General features: G+C 38.9%; 1 protein-coding gene across 7 annotated transcripts; it reads right to left on the bottom strand.

Annotated features, from left to right (window-relative positions):
* Positions 1 to 29: 29 nt before the first annotated feature.
* Positions 30 to 18,779, bottom strand: CUNH9orf85 (chromosome unknown C9orf85 homolog). Of its 7 annotated transcripts, none has more exons than XM_039719132.1 (6): positions 18,622 to 18,779; positions 8,609 to 8,715; positions 6,322 to 6,435; positions 5,417 to 5,565; positions 2,542 to 2,591; positions 30 to 1,143 (listed from the first exon to the last, which is right to left on the bottom strand). In XM_039719132.1, the coding sequence occupies exons 1-5, from the start codon at positions 18,721 to 18,723 to the stop codon at positions 2,575 to 2,577; spliced, it is 489 nt and encodes a 162-aa protein (XP_039575066.1). In that variant the 5' UTR covers positions 18,724 to 18,779; the 3' UTR covers positions 30 to 1,143; positions 2,542 to 2,574. The 7 variants fall into 7 exon arrangements, 6 of the variants coding, with proteins under 6 accessions (XP_039575066.1, XP_039575030.1, XP_039575038.1 ...); XM_039719096.1 differs by lacking the exon at positions 2,542 to 2,591 and adding an exon at positions 4,247 to 4,393; XM_039719104.1 differs by lacking the exons at positions 2,542 to 2,591; positions 18,622 to 18,779 and adding exons at positions 4,247 to 4,393; positions 9,461 to 11,322.
* Between the last annotated feature and the right edge of the window lie 8 nt (positions 18,780 to 18,787).

Here is an 18,787-nt window from a genome sequence, read left to right on the forward strand (position 1 = left end):
GGGGGGGGGGGGGGGGTGAAAACAAAACCTTTTTTTTTTTTTTTTTTGTTTGGGGGGGGGGGGGGGGGGGTGTGATCACAACCAGTCAGCTGCTAATGCGGTTTTTTTGAAGTAACATAGACAGCCAGTACCTGTACTTGGTCTCCGTAGACCTTAGGTGCAGTCATGAGGTGAGGATGAGAAAGAAGCAACTAGTTAGATGTGGTGATCCAAAATGCAATTCTTTCTTGAAGGGAGAGTTCATAAAGTCAGAATTACTAATACCCACATGCAGCTCAAGATAGTACAAAAACTGGAAATAAAGGAAAACTTCCTGCTGAAATACAGTGAAAACCATAGCTCTGAGATTCTGGTCACTGCATAGTTTTGGGATGACTTAAACCTTAAGGCAACAATTTTCTAAAATATGAAGATTATACCAATACAGCTTGAGTCTTTCTAGGTATTTTCTAGACAAATTCCTTGTGATCTTTTTAAAGGATAAGATTAGTTTTATAACATAAAGATTGTCTTATGACTTTTCTCTAAATAATGCAGGTACAACTTTGCTCCATTCTGGAAGGTTTCATCACTAACTTACTATCAGAAAGACTAAGCTGCTACTGAAGAGTTATTTTCTTTGGAGAATGACATATTAGCCATTTCCAGAGGGATTTTTAAAATCTTTGTCATGTAGGTAATAGTAAATCTACTGTTGCTTAAAAGAATAGAAGTTGTCTGGTTTTACAGGGCTTATTTTTCCTTGGATATGGAAGGTTTGGGATTATTCTGAGTTTCTCCAATACTATAAAAAATATTGTACCTTTTCATCTTCCCCCCGTCCCCGCCCTCAAGACCCATGGCTTTATTTCACTTCACGTTCACCTCACAAGTGTATTTTGTATTGGGTTTGCACAGCAAGGTTTGGGAATGTGGGTGGTACAGAGTTGCTCTTTCTGAGAAGGTGATCTACCATCTTCCCCTGTGTCTGATGAAGCCCACAAAGCCCATCTCCAAGGTGGATCCACAAAGCAGAGCAGCTTGTTTTACAGTTCTAGCATCAATTCCATTCCTTCTACTGGGAATAACCAGAGTAATACATTGTTGCCAACAGTCAGAAACTGTAGAGCTCTCACACAGCCAGAAACTTCCACAGTGCAGCAGCTGTGGGAAAAGGAAAAGAAATAACCCCAAAAGAAACATGTCAGGAGAGTCTATAGGGAAAAAAAAAAATCTAGCTGTTACACATGTAGCTTTGCCACTACATATTATTCAATAATAGTTTCACTGCTGATACGTTTCATAATAATTAAACTGTGGATACTTTTCATAGTTTTGACACATGGTGTCATACTTGCTCACATAAAATTAAGGAAACTGCGAGTCAAGTGCAAAAAGAAGAGATATTACAATCCTGAGGCCCAAAAATGCAAGATGTCCTTAAAAGAGAGATTTCAAGTGAGTGCTGCCATTTGGTAACAGGCATAAACCTTTTTTGTTTTGTTTTTGTATAAAAACATGGTATTCTCTGTTGCAGTTTAAAAGGAAATTATTAAACTATTTGGTGCCATTTTCAAAGCATTTATAAGAATACAGCTGATCCTTCAGTGTGGGTTTCTGAAGTTATGTCAGGGGCAAATGCAAGGAGAGATTTTTCAGGTAAAATCTTAATGCCTTTGGCTCCTGTTTTTATATCCTCAAATTTATTATTGATGACTGCATTATGAGTATTACCCCTATTATTACAAATAGATGTTTTTCTTATTGACTTCAGAAAAAAAAAAAAAAAAGATAATTTTAATGTGATTTCATCTTAACTATTTTTAGGGGCTCCAGAAGAAAAGTCTGCTACTTGAAATAAGCCAAATGTTTTATTTCTAGTCTGTTACAGGTAACTTGTCTGTGAATGTGTTATCAAGCCACAGAAAGATCACACTTCAATTGTAAAGTAGGATTCCTAAACTTTGAAACAAACTCACTATATGTGATGAGTATGTATGCAGAGTTCATACCTTCTTTTTCACCAAGAGTTTTGAATTGTATTAGCTTTCAGATGAAAGGTAGGCAGGAAAATTAAGTGAGGTGCTGGCAGTTTGCATGAGCAGCTCCCTAAACATCTGATAAAGAAAAGCATCTCTCCCTGTCACTTACAAAGCTTTCCTCATTAACTCTGACAGTCAGGCTGATGCTTCCAATAAGCACTTACTTTTGCATTTTCTACCAGCATACATTTACTTATGAGAACACCTAAACAAAGAAAACATACATAATTATAGAGCTAGAGGTTTACAAGGTGGCTCACACTTGATGACCTGCTATATTTTCTCCTATTTTCCTTGCTAATGTTGTGATTTCCATCTCAACATCCAAGTACATGCCCACTACAGGGAGAAAGCAAGCTGTACTTTTCTTAATTAACCAGTAGTTCTATAAACCTTCAGAGGCTGGTATTATTACAGTATTTTGCATGAATACAGAATAGTCAGTAGGCAAGACAAGAACAGAAGAGTGCAGCCCATGAAAAACTGGAAGTAAATCATGGAGCAATGTTTTTTGCATTACCTGATTCTTCAAAACATTTGATGATAGGATGTCTCAGAGATGCCTGTGAACTTTGACAGGGAAGATTGTTAAGGAATTAGTCTAGGAGGTAGCACTCTGTCCACATCAGGCTCTCGTCATATTGTAATGGATCCAGTTGTCTCAAGAAATCCCTATGCATAGGAATTTGATTCCCAGAAATGTGTACAAGTCAAGCATGTCGAGTTCTGGCAGCTCCAGATATGATGAGTATTTCCCCTTGTGGAGTAAGAATCATCTGGGATGCCTGCCTCACCCATAATGGCAGTCCACTACCTAATTAATTACTTCAGTGTTGAGTCATAGTAAATGACACTCCTAAGGGCAACCTGGTAACAGGAACTCAGCTGTCAGCAACACCACTGCATCACTAGTGATGCATCAAGTATTCTTCAGATGACTAATTAACATCTATCATTTTCTTCTTCAGTAATGCATTTGGTGAGGCACTGCAAGGTCCAGACAAATCCTGAAACCTCTGATCAGTCATACTGTTTAAACTGCATCTCAGCACCCTGCAGGCATTGTGGTATTTTTAATTTCCTAAGTTTATAGACACAAGTTCATTATTATTTGTAAAAGAATAGGCAGAAAGGTTTCAAAATCTCAATTAAAACTAAAAATCATTCCATCTGTATGACTACCTTGAAGATCTCAAAAATCTTTGATGACTTTTGATCTCCATTTTTAAAAATATTCTAATTTCTGTATGATTGTACTGAAGATCAGCATTCAAAGAGGTCCTACTCCTGCATTATCCTCTGTTCAATAAGTTCCTCAAAAAGAGACAAGAAAACCAAACCCCTGATACTCAGAACTCTTATAGTATGAGTTATAATAGCTTAATGCAGTTCCAAATATATCCTAATCTTCAGTAAAATGCAAACTCCTTTTCCCTTGCAAAGCTGCCATTTTGTAAGCTGACTCACAACCACCATGTTAAACGGTGTTGCAGAAATTATTTCCAGCAGTATATCCTTCAGCCACAGCTGAACCTCAGACAGAAGGCTTGCCAGAACCAAAACTGTCTGCAGATAGGCTGGACTAACACCAGCCAGCCACCACTGCAGCTGAGCTCAACCACAGCACAGTTTCATCAGCTATAGTACCAGCTCTGAACAGAGCATCAGGAGTGTGACATGAAGGCTTCACAGGACTTTCCCTTTGTACAAACATTTTTGCACTGTGTTGCAACACATTGTTTATCTCTGTCACTCTGCTCACTCCTGATACTGACAGGTTGTGTCACCACTATGAGAAGAGAATTCTTCCCCTTATTTTCTCATTATACAGCTTCTGCCAGTTCCATCACATATTTTCCTATCATTCAAGGATTTCCTCTCACCTTTCAACAAAGAACAAGGCCATTATTAATTTTTCCAAGTGGAAGAACATTTCCCATATGTACGGCACTTTCAAAAGCCAAATTCACTTTAGGTTCCCCCTTCAGAGAGACCCCTTCTGAAGCTAGATCCAGATTACTTATTAACTTTCTTCTATGAACCCTCCTATCTGGTCATCTGCAGTGTATACATGGGATATTCCTTGTTTACTCTCCCCTTGTTGACATCAACTGGCAGGACAACAGATGTGACACTAAGTCAGATGTCATTGCTGTCCTGTTGGGAGGACTTATCTGTCAGTGAAACCTCCAGATAACCTTCAGATCCAACACTTCTGAACATACCTGACAACCTCCTTTTCTGCCACTGAACACTTCTTGGTGTTTTCCAGCTTGACAGGACAGACATTGGGTGCCTATCAGCACCCAAAGGATCAAGTTTCAGTATTTCCTTCAAGGCAGGGATGGGCAACAACCTTAGAGCTGCATTTCCTCACAGAGTATTTGAAAAATATAGTTTGAGAATCAAGTTTTTCCATGCTCACTATTGCAAATCAGGCAAAGCATCAAAGCAGATGCGGCATAGCATATTGTCATAGGTTAATGCATATATATACTGTTAATTAAATGTAAAGAGCAAGAAGACAGCAAAAAGAAATCAAACCATCCTAAATCCTGTAAAGACAGTTACTGCAACTTCAGTTCTTTGTACAGCTTAACCAACACTGGAATAGAAACTGGGAAGGGCATAACTCTATATGCATCATTCTGCTGTGCAAATCTTTTCATATCAGAGAAAACTACATGAGATCCAGATGAATCTCTGAATTCTGAAAATTAAAAGAAAGTGTGATGAGAAATTCTGAAGTGTGCAGGTTTCTTCTTTACAAAACATTGGTAGCAACAAGGTCACAAATCTGTAATGCACACTTATACGTGGTAAATAAGGTTTAACTGTTCATGAACCAGTGATGGCATTTACACACTTGTTTCTTTCTTGTGGGGAAAAACAACCTGAATAAAAACCCTCAGGCATAAGGGTAAGACCCCATTTGGAAACTCACTGACAGACTGCTGCAAGTTCTTCCTTCAGAAAACGATTATAGCTGCTTTAGCTCTCCCTGTCTGTGTTTATTCTAGACTTTCAGGTAGATTTCCAGGTAGCAATAATACTTCCGACAGTCACATAATACTGAATTTCGAACAATTACACAAAAAGATTTTATTCCATAAAAACAGGAAGTTGTTATATGTATGAAATAAATAACTATGCTTACAGATAGAATTTCTGATTCTTTTCAAAGAATTTCTGTTCCTAATACACAAAACTGTGTATTAATACAAATGCCCACGTGCATCATCATACACAATGCCAAAATTAACATACAAGGACTTTAGATGTATAATCAGAGTTTGGAGCAGTTTAAGGGCAAGCACTGGTTTACCATATTTGATTGCATATAATCTCATGCATAAACACAACCTTTTAGATCTCTGTTTTTTCAAAATTCATACTTTTGAATTGTTCTTCAAGCACATCAGAATCTTCATCACTGTCTGCACTACTGAAATTTGTATCAAAATCCAGCTTATCCTTCAATTTACTTCTCTCTTGGCCAGTTTTAGAAGTCTCACTGTCAGTTCTGTCTTGTCCTTTATCAATCCTGTAGAAAGCAAGAGGGATATTATCACCACCCACTTCTGGAATTTAAACAAGAATGGGATGAAGGATAGAATATCCTCCCAGCATTCCATCCCAATATAGGACGGAAGATGGCAGGAGGTGGGAAGAAGGAGGAGAGGGGCAATAGAAGTCCCTAAAGCTACTTCACACTAAATAGGAAGCATATAAAACACAGTAAAGTACGCATAAAGTAGTATTTAGTACAGAAGAGACTGTAAAGAAAGAAAAGTAAATATTTGAACAGCTTTACCAAGTAAGCAACTGCTGGACTGTTGTCACAAACTAGTAAATTAATGTTTTACGTATCATGCTCAATAGAGAACAACAGTAAATAACCAAAAGCCTGCTAAATGTACTGTGGTAACTACACTCGGTATCAGTCCTTGATTAGTTGTTCGGTTCACTAGTAACATCATCAAGTGGCAGACAAAATGCAAACAGTAAAGTGGCTTATGCATATTTTATGATGCTCTACATTTGAAGTGCACAATTTACCCATTGGTGTTAAAATGTCTTATCCAAGTAGGACTTTAGTTGTCTCAGCCTCACTAACATCAATAAGCATTTTACCCCCAGCTGCATCTGAAGAAAGTGAGGAAAATGACTCCTACTGATTCATGTTGGGATAATTGAGAATACGGCATAAATTACAACAGCTTCTTGGCAGTTTCCAAACAAGGCTTATTAGAAAAGGGAATTATCAGGACTGAAACTATGTACTCTATGAGCTACTTACGGAATCACTATTTCTTCTTGTTTCCCACACTTAGCACAAATTTCTAGTTTACCAGCACATGGTCGACAAATAATATGATAAGGATCTTTTACAGTCTTCTGGAGGCATTTCACACTGTGAAGAGAAAGAAAATATGATTAAAAAATATTTGGACAATTACTAAACAGTCTGTATTCAAATACAATATACAAAAGAGGAATAAACACTCACAAAAGAGGAACGACACATTTTAGGCTGGTTTCAAATTAAACGCTCAGTGTTTTATCAAGCAGCATTATCAAAATCATTGCTGTTCACCCCCTTCCCTTACCTTCCTCAGAAAGAATTACTAAGACAAGTAATTAAAAAGAAATATTAAATAAAGAATTTTAAATTTAAGTTGACAGAATAAACATTTCCATTCATTTCAGTAGGTAGTTTTTACTTTAAAATTGCATTACTTCCGGTTTAATGATAAAAGCAGCATATGGCATAAAAAAGTACATGGACTTTACAAATAAAAAGCTTTCAGTTGAAACACTGAAATTACTTCCTCTTGAACTTCTCAGAGTATAAACTGAGTCAGTGCTAGACCTTGTCTTGTATGAACACAAGCCTGCAAGGAACAGGATTCTCAACAAACCCAGCCTAATAGGGTAAAGGGCTTGGGCTATTCTTTTTCAAAATATGATAATATCCTGTGGATTTTCTAATTTCCAAAATTCTGTGTCTTAACATTCAGCTGACATTTCAAAAGCTTTGTATATCTGGAGAACATAACCAGAACAATATACCCCATGTAATGTTGATCTCTTGACAGTAATTTGTAATGCCCTCAAAAGTTCTTCCCAGACATGTCATACTAAACAGAGGCACTACCAATGCAAGGCAGATTTATATTTTTTTTAAATAGTTTCACTTGTAATAATTAAATACTCAGTAGTAAATTAGGGAATACTTGTGGTTGTACTAACACTAATAATTTTAAAGATGTTACAAAACTAAAAATAAGTTGAGATACAGAGAAGTCCCCCATCCCCATCTTTTGCAATATAAAGAATTCAATTTTTTTTAATTGTCACATTTTTAATGTCCATTACACTTTTACTTCACCCAGAAGCTTCATCTGTTGAAAATGTTCATAGTCTTGTCCTTTCAGAACAATTGCTCACACAGCCATTGTACTGCTGGCATAGAAATCATCACCTGTAAAGCTAGAATGCTCTGAGGCACAACTTCCTCATTCGAAAATATGAGGGAAAACATCACGTATTCTGTTATAAGCTGCTGTTCTAAAATGTCACCTTTTCTACATCCAATGCTTCCCTGATTTACATGGGAGTTTTGCCTGCTTTCTTCCCTTTGGGAAAAAAACCCAAAAACTAAAAACAAACAGGATGCACAAATAACATAGTTATTTGAGAAAAAGGGAAAACCCCAACTTCATCTGTGGTACACAGAACACAGAATTCTTATTTCTTATTCAGCAAGCTTTCTATCTAATCATTTATTCTTTACATGAAAGGGTGAGACTGGTTACTAATACCAAAATACAAGCTACTGTGACAAACCTGGCTGTATTGTGCACCACAGCCCAGCTGTGGTTTCTCCAAGTTCTATGTTTCATTGCTGAAACACTGACTGTGTCTACTACCACAGGAGGTAAGGACCTCTGCAACTCAGCAAATAAGAAGGAAGCAGAGAGCATCTCCTTCAGAAAACTAGAATAATTTATATGTTTGTGATAGGTTAAAGTATTTATCATCTTTTTCATACAGTTATACAAAAACAACTCTATGCAAACAATGCCAACATTTACTACTTAGGATTATAGTTTCTTACAGAAAAGGAGAAAACATGCTAAGAGGTAATGAAATGCATGTATTGCAAATATTAGCAAAGTACAGAAGTCAAGAGATGTGCAGATCCCTCTAAAGAATGTTTCATGTGAAACAATATTTTCATGTGAAAAAAGACCTTAGAAAATCATCTTACAATAGGTTCAGGTAGGACTTTTTGTTCAGGATGACACTGGCAGTCTTGGAAACCTACAGGTCCACAGTTCAACCAGTTTTAACAGCAAAGAGGGACGTAGTTGCTCTTCCTCTGTGTCTTCTTTTCAGAAGTTTAAGACAAAAGACTTATGAATTAGAAAATTAACATTGCCTATATGTTGTCATTGCAGACCCCACATTTTTGAAATGTTGCATAATAGCAGCTTCTTCTTCTGAGTTTCCAAAGCCAGAATATTTTCCAAAAGCTCCAAAAACTACATGATCAACAACTAACAAAAAATATTTTTACTCACCATTTTTTAGGTTTTGTCAGTAGCTTGTACTTTCTGAATTTTACTCGCCACTCCAAGATACCTTTGCAATGCTGACACACTCCATCATGAAGCTTAGCATTTATTTTCTGAATAAGTAAAAAAAAAAACCACATTGATGACTCCCTGCTGTAAAGAGTACAATCTTGCTTAGAAAGCATTTTTACCCATCTTATAATTGATACCGTACTATAAACATGGTTGCTTGGTATTCCCATTAAGCCTTTCATATACATTTGTCTAGAGATTTTCTTCAATGGAAAGGGTACTTTGAAGTTAAAGAATATGATGATGACAATGATTATTATTATTATCTTAATAGTGGTACTTCTTTCTGTTATTATATTGCTGAGAATTGATTACTGTAGGTATTTAATTCTTTTCATCTCTAGACATTTTTTTAAAGGTATTAAAAAAGAAATAAGCCCTGAAATACACAGCTTTTGTCCAAAGAAGACAACTTACAAGACTTAGCATTTAACTTACTATTGCTCAAGCTATCACTATACTACATAGTTTAAACAGTCTCAGGATTTTTCCTCAGATAACAACAAAGTAGAATCCACACACTACTTGCAGTCAAATTATTCAATCTCCCTCTAATCCTAGCCTTCCTTTATGAAAAACATTTTTGCTTTCTGCATCTAAGATAATTTTTTTAAGTGGTAATTGAAACTATGGTATATTTTTGAGACAATGAAAAATTTACCTTAATAGCTCCCACAACATTTTGTCTTTAAGCTTTCTCAGAAATACAAAACATCAACTGGCTAGTAGTATTTGCATAGGAGAAGTTATTCTGAGATGGGAAATGGTACCAAACCATGCTCTTACCTTAAATAACAAGCTATGTCCTTGCAGACTCAATTTAATTTTATTTCTTCTCTGTTTAAGAATGCCAGCACTAATGTTGTCTATCATATGGTTATTCATATTAATTCAGAAATTTAAAACTAGAAATTTCATGGTTAAAAACTACATATAATGAAAAAGGTATTTTTAAGATAGTTTAAAAATCGCTACCATATCAACATTGCATTATTAGAATGGTTTAAACCACATCTACTTCTTAATATACCGAGAAGGAGTGATGCTGCATTAATCTGGATTACAACTGATGTTATTATTTCACAAATAAACTGAAAAAAATTATTCTACGAATACAGTGTCTTCTGAAGTAACTTCCTGCTTTTATGACTCACAAGAGTTTCTTACTACTTCACAAAGCTCTACTTCAACACATAAGACCAAAAAAACAAGCCAAGCTTAAAAACACAGTATCTTATTCTATTCAAAAAAATTTATATGGCAGAGGAGATGCTACTTTCAAGTGAAACTGTACTCTGGGACTTGTGTTCCATTGTCTCCTTTTTTGTTAAACTTGCACATTCAATAAGAGTTTTCCTATGGTGTGGTTAACTGAACGAGTGGTGCTTTCTGGCTGCTTCAGTTAAAAGAAAATTATTTTCTAAATGATCAAATACAGACTTAGCATATTAAGAAGCCAACCAAACAAGGTTTTGCTCACTGCTTGAATATTGAATACAGAAAGCTGTAGTTCTCATGCATTACGGATATATTTTCCAAAAAATACCAACAATTGCTTAACGTGCAAAATTTCTGAGAGAAGAAAATCATCAGTAAGTTCCCAGTAGATATCTGTTAAAAGCAATTTAATATCTCACAATTCAGTATCTTGCAATTCAAACTGCTGTGTTCAGTCTTTCAAAATTCATGCAGTTCAAAGATAAGCCATGTTTCAGCACCTGACCAGCATGAAGTAAGGCTACAAGCACTATAGCCCACAAGCTCCCCATAACCTGCAAATTAGCCTGAACTTCCCAGCGCTCCCCGCCACTCCCCTGACCTGCATTGATTGGCAACACAGGAGGGCAGTAAGATACACTGTAATTTGTTTTCCCAGGTAGGGATACATTTATTGCTACCAGCTTTTTTTTAGTTTGGCTAAGGCAGAATCCAGTGAAAGTGAGAAGACTGCAGAAGCGTAAACTGAAGGGAGATGGCTGTCCTGCCAGAAAAGCAGTTAGCTTCCTAGATGAAAACGATGTATTTTCCCTTAACACAGCTGGGGCTGTGGTTGGGAGCCGTGCCACAGAGTGATCCAGGGGCAGGCTCAGCAAAGTCGAAATCTCCTGGAATGCATGCCTGTGCTCAGGACTGCATGGCCCGAATGACACAGAAACTACTTCAGAAACCTCTCATCTGAAGCAAATCCAAAGTTCATCAAACAGGCAGCCTATTACAAATTCTACTTAATATTTGCTATGGAACAAGGAAATATGCATAGTTATTGTTCATGGAGCTTTAAAAAGCTCTTCCTCACCCCAAATACTCTCATCATCTGGCTCCAGAATACACAATCACACAGTGATGCTTTTTTTCCCCTTTTTCTTTTTCCAATCAAACTGAAACACTGGCCATCACAAAAGCTGAAGATGCCAAAGATGAAGGGGCAGTACAGCATGCAGAGGCAATCCAAGAGGTTCCTAGCATACACTAATGACAGCAGCCTTCTCCAAGCAACAGCAGAGCCAAGAAGCAGAGGTGCTGTGCTGGACCTTGTTCTCTCCAACAAGGAGGAGCTAGTGAATGTGAAGCTCAAGGGCAGCCTGGGCTGCAGCGACCATGAAGCAGTGGATTTTAAGGACCTTGGGGGAATGAGGAGCATGGGAAGAAGAACACTACCCTGGACTACAAGACAGCAGACTCTGGCATCTTCAAGGATCTTCTTAGTTGAGAGCCATCTTCTTAGTAGAGTGCCATGGATAGAACCGTGGAGGGAAGAGCAGCCCAAAAGAGCTGGATGATATTGAAGAGTTGTCTCCTTCAGGTTCAATTGCAATGCATCCCTACAAAGAGGAAATCAAGAAAGAAAACTGAGATGCCTGCATGGGTGGACAAAGAGCTCCTGGAGAAACTTAAACAGCTAGGTTACAGAGAGTGTAAGCAGGGAAAAGTAGTCTGGGAGGAAGACACAGAAATTGGCCAAAGAGATTGTTAGGAAAGCCAAAGTATGGGCAGAAATAAATCTGGCAAAGGAAGTCAAGGGTAAGAAAAAAACAAGGTTCTTTAGGTATGTCAGCAATCAAAGATAAACTTGGGAAAATGCCGATCCTCTCAGGAGAGATACAGGACGCAGAAAACCTGGTGACCATGTCCTCACGGAGAAGGCATTTATACAGCGGAATTGAGCGTACCCTCAGCAAGTTTGCCAATGACACCAAGCTGTTATGATGTGATCAACACACTGGAGGGAAAGAATGCTGTGCAGAGGGACCTAGGCAGGTCTGAGAGGTGAACCTGTAGAAATCTCATGATGTTCAACAAGGCCAAGTGCAAGGTCCTGCACTTGGATTGTGGCAATCCCAAGCACAAATTGCAAGGTGGGTGGAGAATGGACAGAGGGTACTCTGAGGAAAAGGACTTTGTGGGTGTTGGTGATGACAAGTTCAGTATGAGTTGGCACCTTGCAGCCCATACCTCTGGCCAGCAGTGCACGGGAGGGGATGCTGCCCCTTCACATTGCTTTTGTGAGACACCATATAAGCATTCAGATCTGGATGATGAGACAACACAAGAAAGACATGGACTTGTCAGAACAAGTCCAAAGGAGGGCCACTAAGTAGACCACAGGACTAGAGCACCTCTCCTATGAAGGCAGGTTGAGAGTTGGAGTTATTCAGCCTGAAGAAGGCTCTGGGAAGACCTTAGAGCACCTCCCAGTACCAGAAGAAGGCTATGAGATAGCTGGAGAGGGACTTTTACAAAAGGATGTAGTCACAGGCCAAGGGGGAATGGCTTCAAAGTGAAAGATTGTAGGTTTTGACCAGACCTTAGGAAAAAATTCTTTACTGTGTGAGTGGTGAGGCACTGGAACAGCTTCCCCACTGAAGCTGTGGATGCCTCACCCCTGGCAGTGTTCCAAGGCCAGGCTGGATGGGGCTCTGAGCAACCTGGTCTAGAGGGAGGTGTCTCTGCTCATGACAGGGGGTTTGAAACCAGATGATCTTAAAGGTCCCTTTCAACCCAAACCATTACATGATTCTATCATCACATTTATGTGCATCATAAATCACTTCAAGTATCCTGATCCAGGCATAAAAATGCCTGGACTTTTCAACAGGGTAAGACCACAAATCTGACACAGCTACTCATAAAGGAATCACATTGCATCTGCTCAGAAGGTCACAAACTGGAAGAAAGACAACAGCTTTAAGTTCTAATGTCCTCCTTCTAAGGAGCACACATAGAGCATCTTCCCCCTCTTCAGCAATTTCCTGTATTTTTTACTCAATTTTGATGCCTCAAGTATGGGGCATTATAATTAATCACTGGCTCAGCACATCTGAGTACAAGAGCCACTAAGACTATACAACCCTACCAGGCAGTTGGTTTAGAAAGTCAATAGTGAAAGATGGATTGATGTAAAGAAAGCAGTTAGAGAGTTTAACTTGTGTATTGTCTTTTAGATTTATTTTGCTCAGAAAAAAAAGGCATGATATTTAAATGCTACCATTACTGAAACAAATTGCTAATTTATTGTTGTTTTTTACACTTAATTCAGCATCACCTCTGACCAAAATAACCCATACCACACCACTTTCAAAAGCAATGCAGACTTGAAGAAGTAAAGAAAGCTGCTCAAAATGAAAGATTTGAATAGTCTGTTTTTTCAGATTTTTGAAAATGCTAAAAAAGCACATGACAGCAGTTCTCATAACAAACCTGAAGACAAATTTTCTTGTTTCTCAGTTCCTGGTCAGGATGGGGAAGTCACTACTAAAATCAAATAGTAGTACTTACTTTTCCTACTAATATTTACTTTTTAATATATTTTGTATATTGTTTAAACTTTCATAAACTCGTATTTTCTTCTTTTTGCCCATTTAATAGCTTGCTCTTCCTTGAGGGTATTAAAAAACCCAACAGCCCACACAAAGCCCTGAAAAAGGCTAGTAAACCTCATTATTCTTTTCCAACTTTTCTACCCGGCTTTTATGCAGGTAGTCAGGGCCTCACACACAAATAGGTGATAGTGCTTGAAATTAATTTCTTGGTGTAAATTAATTTCTTGGTGTGAAAACTACTCCAACATGTTAGATTATGCTTCTGTTGCAGCATTTTCTCTGGGGTTTTCTTTATGCTCATTTCCCTGTTTTAGTCAATAGCTCTCTTTTTAGCATACTTTGCTCCAAGGACAAGTGCAACTCATCCAGTGCTTGCAGTATGTCTATACATTCTCCAGGGAAATTACAGTTATGCAATACCTAAGCAGCCTAAAGGTATGATGCCACAAAATATTCCATGTGCACACTATAAGCACATTCAGTTGTACATTAACGAATCAACATCCTCTGCTGACATAACCTAATATTAAATCACCTAACAACCTGCCAAAAGCAGTTCAGAATGTATTAAAGTAAACAAATGTGCTACACCTACTAACTTGGCTCACAAAATAATCCCTAGCTAAAACCAGCATTAAAGAGCTCACAGGTAGGATATAATGACATGACTTCAAAGAAGCTTCCCCATCTGTTTGTAAGCTTCTAATTACGTGTGAACCTATGGATATTTTGATTTCCTCTACTGAAAGCAAATTCCTTCTACTGAGCACATATCAGTGGTCTATTCTGCTACAACTGAGTGTAATGTTAATGCCACCCATAAACCTCTTTGTCAGAAACACAGGTGGCACTGCTTCAATCAGCAAGGCTGAATGCAGCACAAGGGTGAATGTAGGATTTCTGAACAACTCAATTTCTCAAAAAAACAGAACTCCACAGGACCTCCAGTGCATGACTACTAAGCAGTTAAAGTAGGTCACTGCAGAATGACAAATGTGAAACTGAGCTACCAGATGCCAGATTTCAGGGTTCCAATACACATTACACAGGCTGAAACTGTCCACCACAGAGCTTCACTTGCTCCCATATTGTATCAGCATTACTTGAAGTTCCTTTTTCTACAGATATTTTCTCATCAAGTGTATTTCAAAATTTAAGTAACATATGCCTATAGCATTTAAAAGAGCACTGGAAGGACTCTCATCATCTCCCCCAGAAAGAATGGAAGATACACAAAGACACATAAACACAGACACACCAGACACACCTCCTGTACCTACCCATACATTCTTTCTCTCACTCTCTGCCCCACCTCCAGAGCTGGGTTAGAGTCCAGAGCAGATATTATATTTGCTCCTATTCTCCCTACATGAGAGGCTACAAGCCAAGACTGAATGTATTTCTGAACCCAAAGTAACAGGAGTGGCTAGAGAGTAGACTTCAGCCTACCAAGCTACTCTACACTGCAGCAAGAACGTTATCTAAAAAAACTGCAATATGGTTATCTAACAATTCCAGTTGGCCACTGGTTTATCTCTATCTCACTTCTGTCCTTCAAAATATGATTACTGACTCAGCATTTAAGCTCTACATTCAGTTGCTCTCTTCCTAGTGCTTTCACACAGTCTAAACCAGTGTTTCCACTAAAACAAATTATTTATCCACGCACCTGGCAGAAAAAGTAACTGACATTAACACTGTGGTAAATCTGAGGTTCAGAGGTAATAACCCCTGAAATTTAGGGAAATATGAATTATCATCTTAATGAAAGAAATTGAGAAACAAATCAGTCCTTTGAGTGTAAATACAAATCACTTTATGGTTTACCATCTTACTACAATGGAATTCTAAATGTTCTCATTAAATGATATTTGCTTTCATTTCTAGAACTACTGCAGCTTTCATGATGACTTATGTAATATACTTTACATAAAATGTATATTCATATAACATAATGTATATTTCTCAGCTCGGTGCTGCAAAGAGCTATTCTGGAATATACCAGATATTGCAAACACCAATAAACAAATTCCAAGATTCAATAACTGACAAGACAGTGTCTTACCCTGTCCTGGCTATTCCTTCTTCAGGTCATCCTAAGATGCAAACTTTTCCAGCACTGTTGTAGCTGTTTCCCAAATACAGTAGAGAGGCAGTGTACTTTGTTGCAAGGACGTTTCACCTCAACAAGCCTCAAGAGCAATGCTGTAGTAATTCTGTAGTAAAGACTGATCATTAGAGGAAAGACAGATGGATCTTCTAGCATGCTCTCAAGTAATCACATCTGTGGCCTTTAAGATTAGAAAATGAGTGACACAGTCAGTGTCAGACAAAGAGCACAAAACATTTCAAAAAAAAAAAAACAAACAACTGGATAAAGATTGCCAGCAGAGAAAAGTCAAAATCCTATTAAATCAATTTCCTCTGCAGACACTGCTTCACTGAGAGAAATAGCAACAACACCATAATTAACTACCTCAACTCCACCCACTGTACAACCTGAAGCTATTGTAGTAAATATTCAACATTGCTAATGCAGTGTACAATTGCAGCAGGATCCAAATCTTAAGCTGATAAGCATTTTGCAGCCTTTCAAGGCAGCATTGCATTGGACAGCGTACAACAGTAGACCAGCCAAATACAAACCCCGCTCCCATATGTTTAACAGTGATTTACCGAGATCCATTCTCTTTGAGGAGCTTTTAGCATTGTCTTGATCTACTGACCTAATGAGAGGTAGAAAGGCATATGCCCCACTCCTTTATCACTCCCTATGAGAGAATTCCTACCATTTCTTTCTTTTCCTCATCATATCTTGAACATCCATGACATATCTGATCATCCAGGACTTCAAAAGACAGAGATGCAAAACTGTCATCATTTAGCATAGTCTATATATAAACTATGACATCAATCACCACTTAATCTTTGCTAGTCTAACTTCTTTAAAACAGCAAAATGGGGCTAGCATCATTATAATGACCCCTGTGTATCCCTGTCCTGGTTCTGGCCAAGCCAGGGTTAATTTTTCCAGGCTAGGACACTAAGGTTATTCTACACCACCTCACATCATTTTCCAGGAATGGGGGGAGGGGTCCCATTCAGGTCACCTGGTGTGGTCTGGTACTGCCAGGGGTCCCACACAGTGAACACTTGTGTATGAATCATCTCTTCTGCACTATTGCTGTGAGTGTTTTCTTACTCCATTTGCTGTTTCCAGTAAATTGTCCTTATCTGAACCTGTGATCTTTGCCTTTTGTGCCTCAAATCTTTTGGCCACGGCTATACAGGGAGAGAGGTAGGGAGGGGGTGAGTGACTGAGTGGTGCACAGTTTGGAGTGTTTCAGTTGGAACACCAAACTAAGAATATAATTCCTAAAACATGGCAGTACCTTAGGAGTTGAATTTGTACATGACAGGATACCCTAAGAAAAAGGAACGCATCCTTTCCCATTACCAAACATTGTCTAACCCTGGAATAGGAGGCACATTCTTCAGGATGCTACTTCCACACACTCAGCCATGAACCAGCAAGCACAGAGAGAAAAGAAATAATTGGCTTGAAATAGAAAGAAAAAGAAGACAAGCTGATGTCCACAGAAAACCTTGGCCACATTAAAAAAAAAAAAGTCTTGAGTGCATGATATTGTGTAGCCAGTTCTATAGGATATTAATTATTTTCAAAGGGAAGAAAATTAGAAAAACAGTCATGGGTATTAAAATTATTATTTCATTTACAAAGCAGATACCACAATTCAGGGTTTTTTTGAAAACTTTTTGGATAGATCAGCTCTCTATGACTTTTTTGTGTGTGTATGTTTGTACCCAGTCAGAAAATACTCTCCTATCAGAGGTCATGCAGTGACTCATACAACAAATAATACTGTCACTGCTTAGAATTCCAGGAAAGCAGCCTGTTCAACTTGCAGAACCAGTCCTAAAAAAACCATCTCAAAAACCAACCAAAACAAACTCACAAAAAACCCAAACCTCCCTCTTTGGCATCAAGGCTTTAACTTACTACTTTGTTCCCCTACTCCCAGCTCTTTTTGACAATCCAGGCAGGTTCATTTAAAGGGATATTGATATAACAGCTATAGCACCAGATAAATTCTCCCAGATTATTCATTCAGACTCTGTTTTGTCTTAGTCACCTTTTCGGTTGAGCTGGCAAGATGAAACATCCCACTTTGGTGGCGTTACTGCTGAGACACACCCGTGTTCTTCAGCCCCTTCCGCATGTTATGTTACCAAAAGTAAAAACACAGAGCGTATTTCAAGAATATATTGTAGAATATTTCCCCTTCCCTGCTCAGAACCAAAAAAGACAAAACAGGCTTCTGGAACAACAGAGTGAAGATGATAACTTTTGTAGCAAAAGTGCTGATAGACTAGCTGAACACACCTTTCTATCTAACTAATCAAAAGAGCCCCCTTTTAAAAAAAAAGAAATTAAATTACACATGAAAGTTATCTCAAAAGTGTACCAATTGAAGCTGGGTATTTATATGTGATGGGACAAAATTGTTCAAATGAAGCTCTCCAAACACCAAGATTTCTGAGTTATGACCACATAGTCACAAACCTTGAGAAGACTTAAAGAAAAGAAGTCATAGTGTGACAGTGATAGTCACCTTTCAAGAAGTCATATGGATAACACGCCATTGAACATTCAATTGCTGCAGTCACTGCACAAATATAAGCACTTTATTTCAGTCTTCCTCTTAGAATTCTTTGACTTAACTAGGTCCTTTCATGTCATAAGCATGATTCAAGTTTCACACTACACATCTGCTTACAGTGACAGCTATCTGGAATGTCTTGTTACGATTCTCTCTTAGCAGCACTGTGCCTGGTGTGGGCGGACCGGGCCAGACGTATCTCCATCCCCAAAACAGCCCTCGGCATCCACTGTCGCGTGACTTCGTTTGCGATCCCGAAGCCTGTCAGGACCTGGCACCAGACCTCACAGGGACAGGGCACGGCTTCAGAGGCCGCAGGGGGACCTGCCCACGCTTTCGGCAAGAAACCCTTCCCACCGCTCCGGCCCCAAGCGCCGCATGGCCTGCAGAGGGGTGGCTTCTGACGCCGGCACAACCCCGCGTGCCCGGGCCGGCCCCCGCCTACCTTGCGCCGGGCGCTGGTGTCGTACTTGTCGTTCTCGAAGGCGCGCGCGTTCTGGTGGCGCTGGGGCCGCGTGCGCGACACGTTCCCCCGCTCCGAGCTCATCCCGGGCCGGCGCCGCGTGCCCCGGAACCGCTCCGCGGGCCCGCCCGCGCTGGGCGGCGCCGCC

The sequence above is a fragment of the Passer montanus genome, unplaced genomic scaffold (assembly GCF_014805655.1).
Source record: "Passer montanus isolate IOZ18808 unplaced genomic scaffold, ASM1480565v1 scaffold105, whole genome shotgun sequence".
Lineage (NCBI taxonomy): Eukaryota > Metazoa > Chordata > Aves > Passeriformes > Passeridae > Passer > Passer montanus.

Bases quoted from the DNA above. Each gene is read 5' to 3' on its own strand.
- CUNH9orf85 (XM_039719096.1), bottom strand. From the start codon at position 18,723: ATGAGCTCGGAGCGGGGGAACGTGTCGCGCACGCGGCCCCAGCGCCAC. The intron at 8,716-18,621 runs GTAGGCGGGGGC...TTACTTATTCAG, and splicing joins ACACCAGCGCCCGGCGCAAG to AAAATAAATGCTAAGCTTCA. The intron at 5,566-6,321 runs GTAAGTAGCTCA...TGCTTTCTACAG, and splicing joins CAAGAAGAAATAGTGATTCC to GATTGATAAAGGACAAGACA.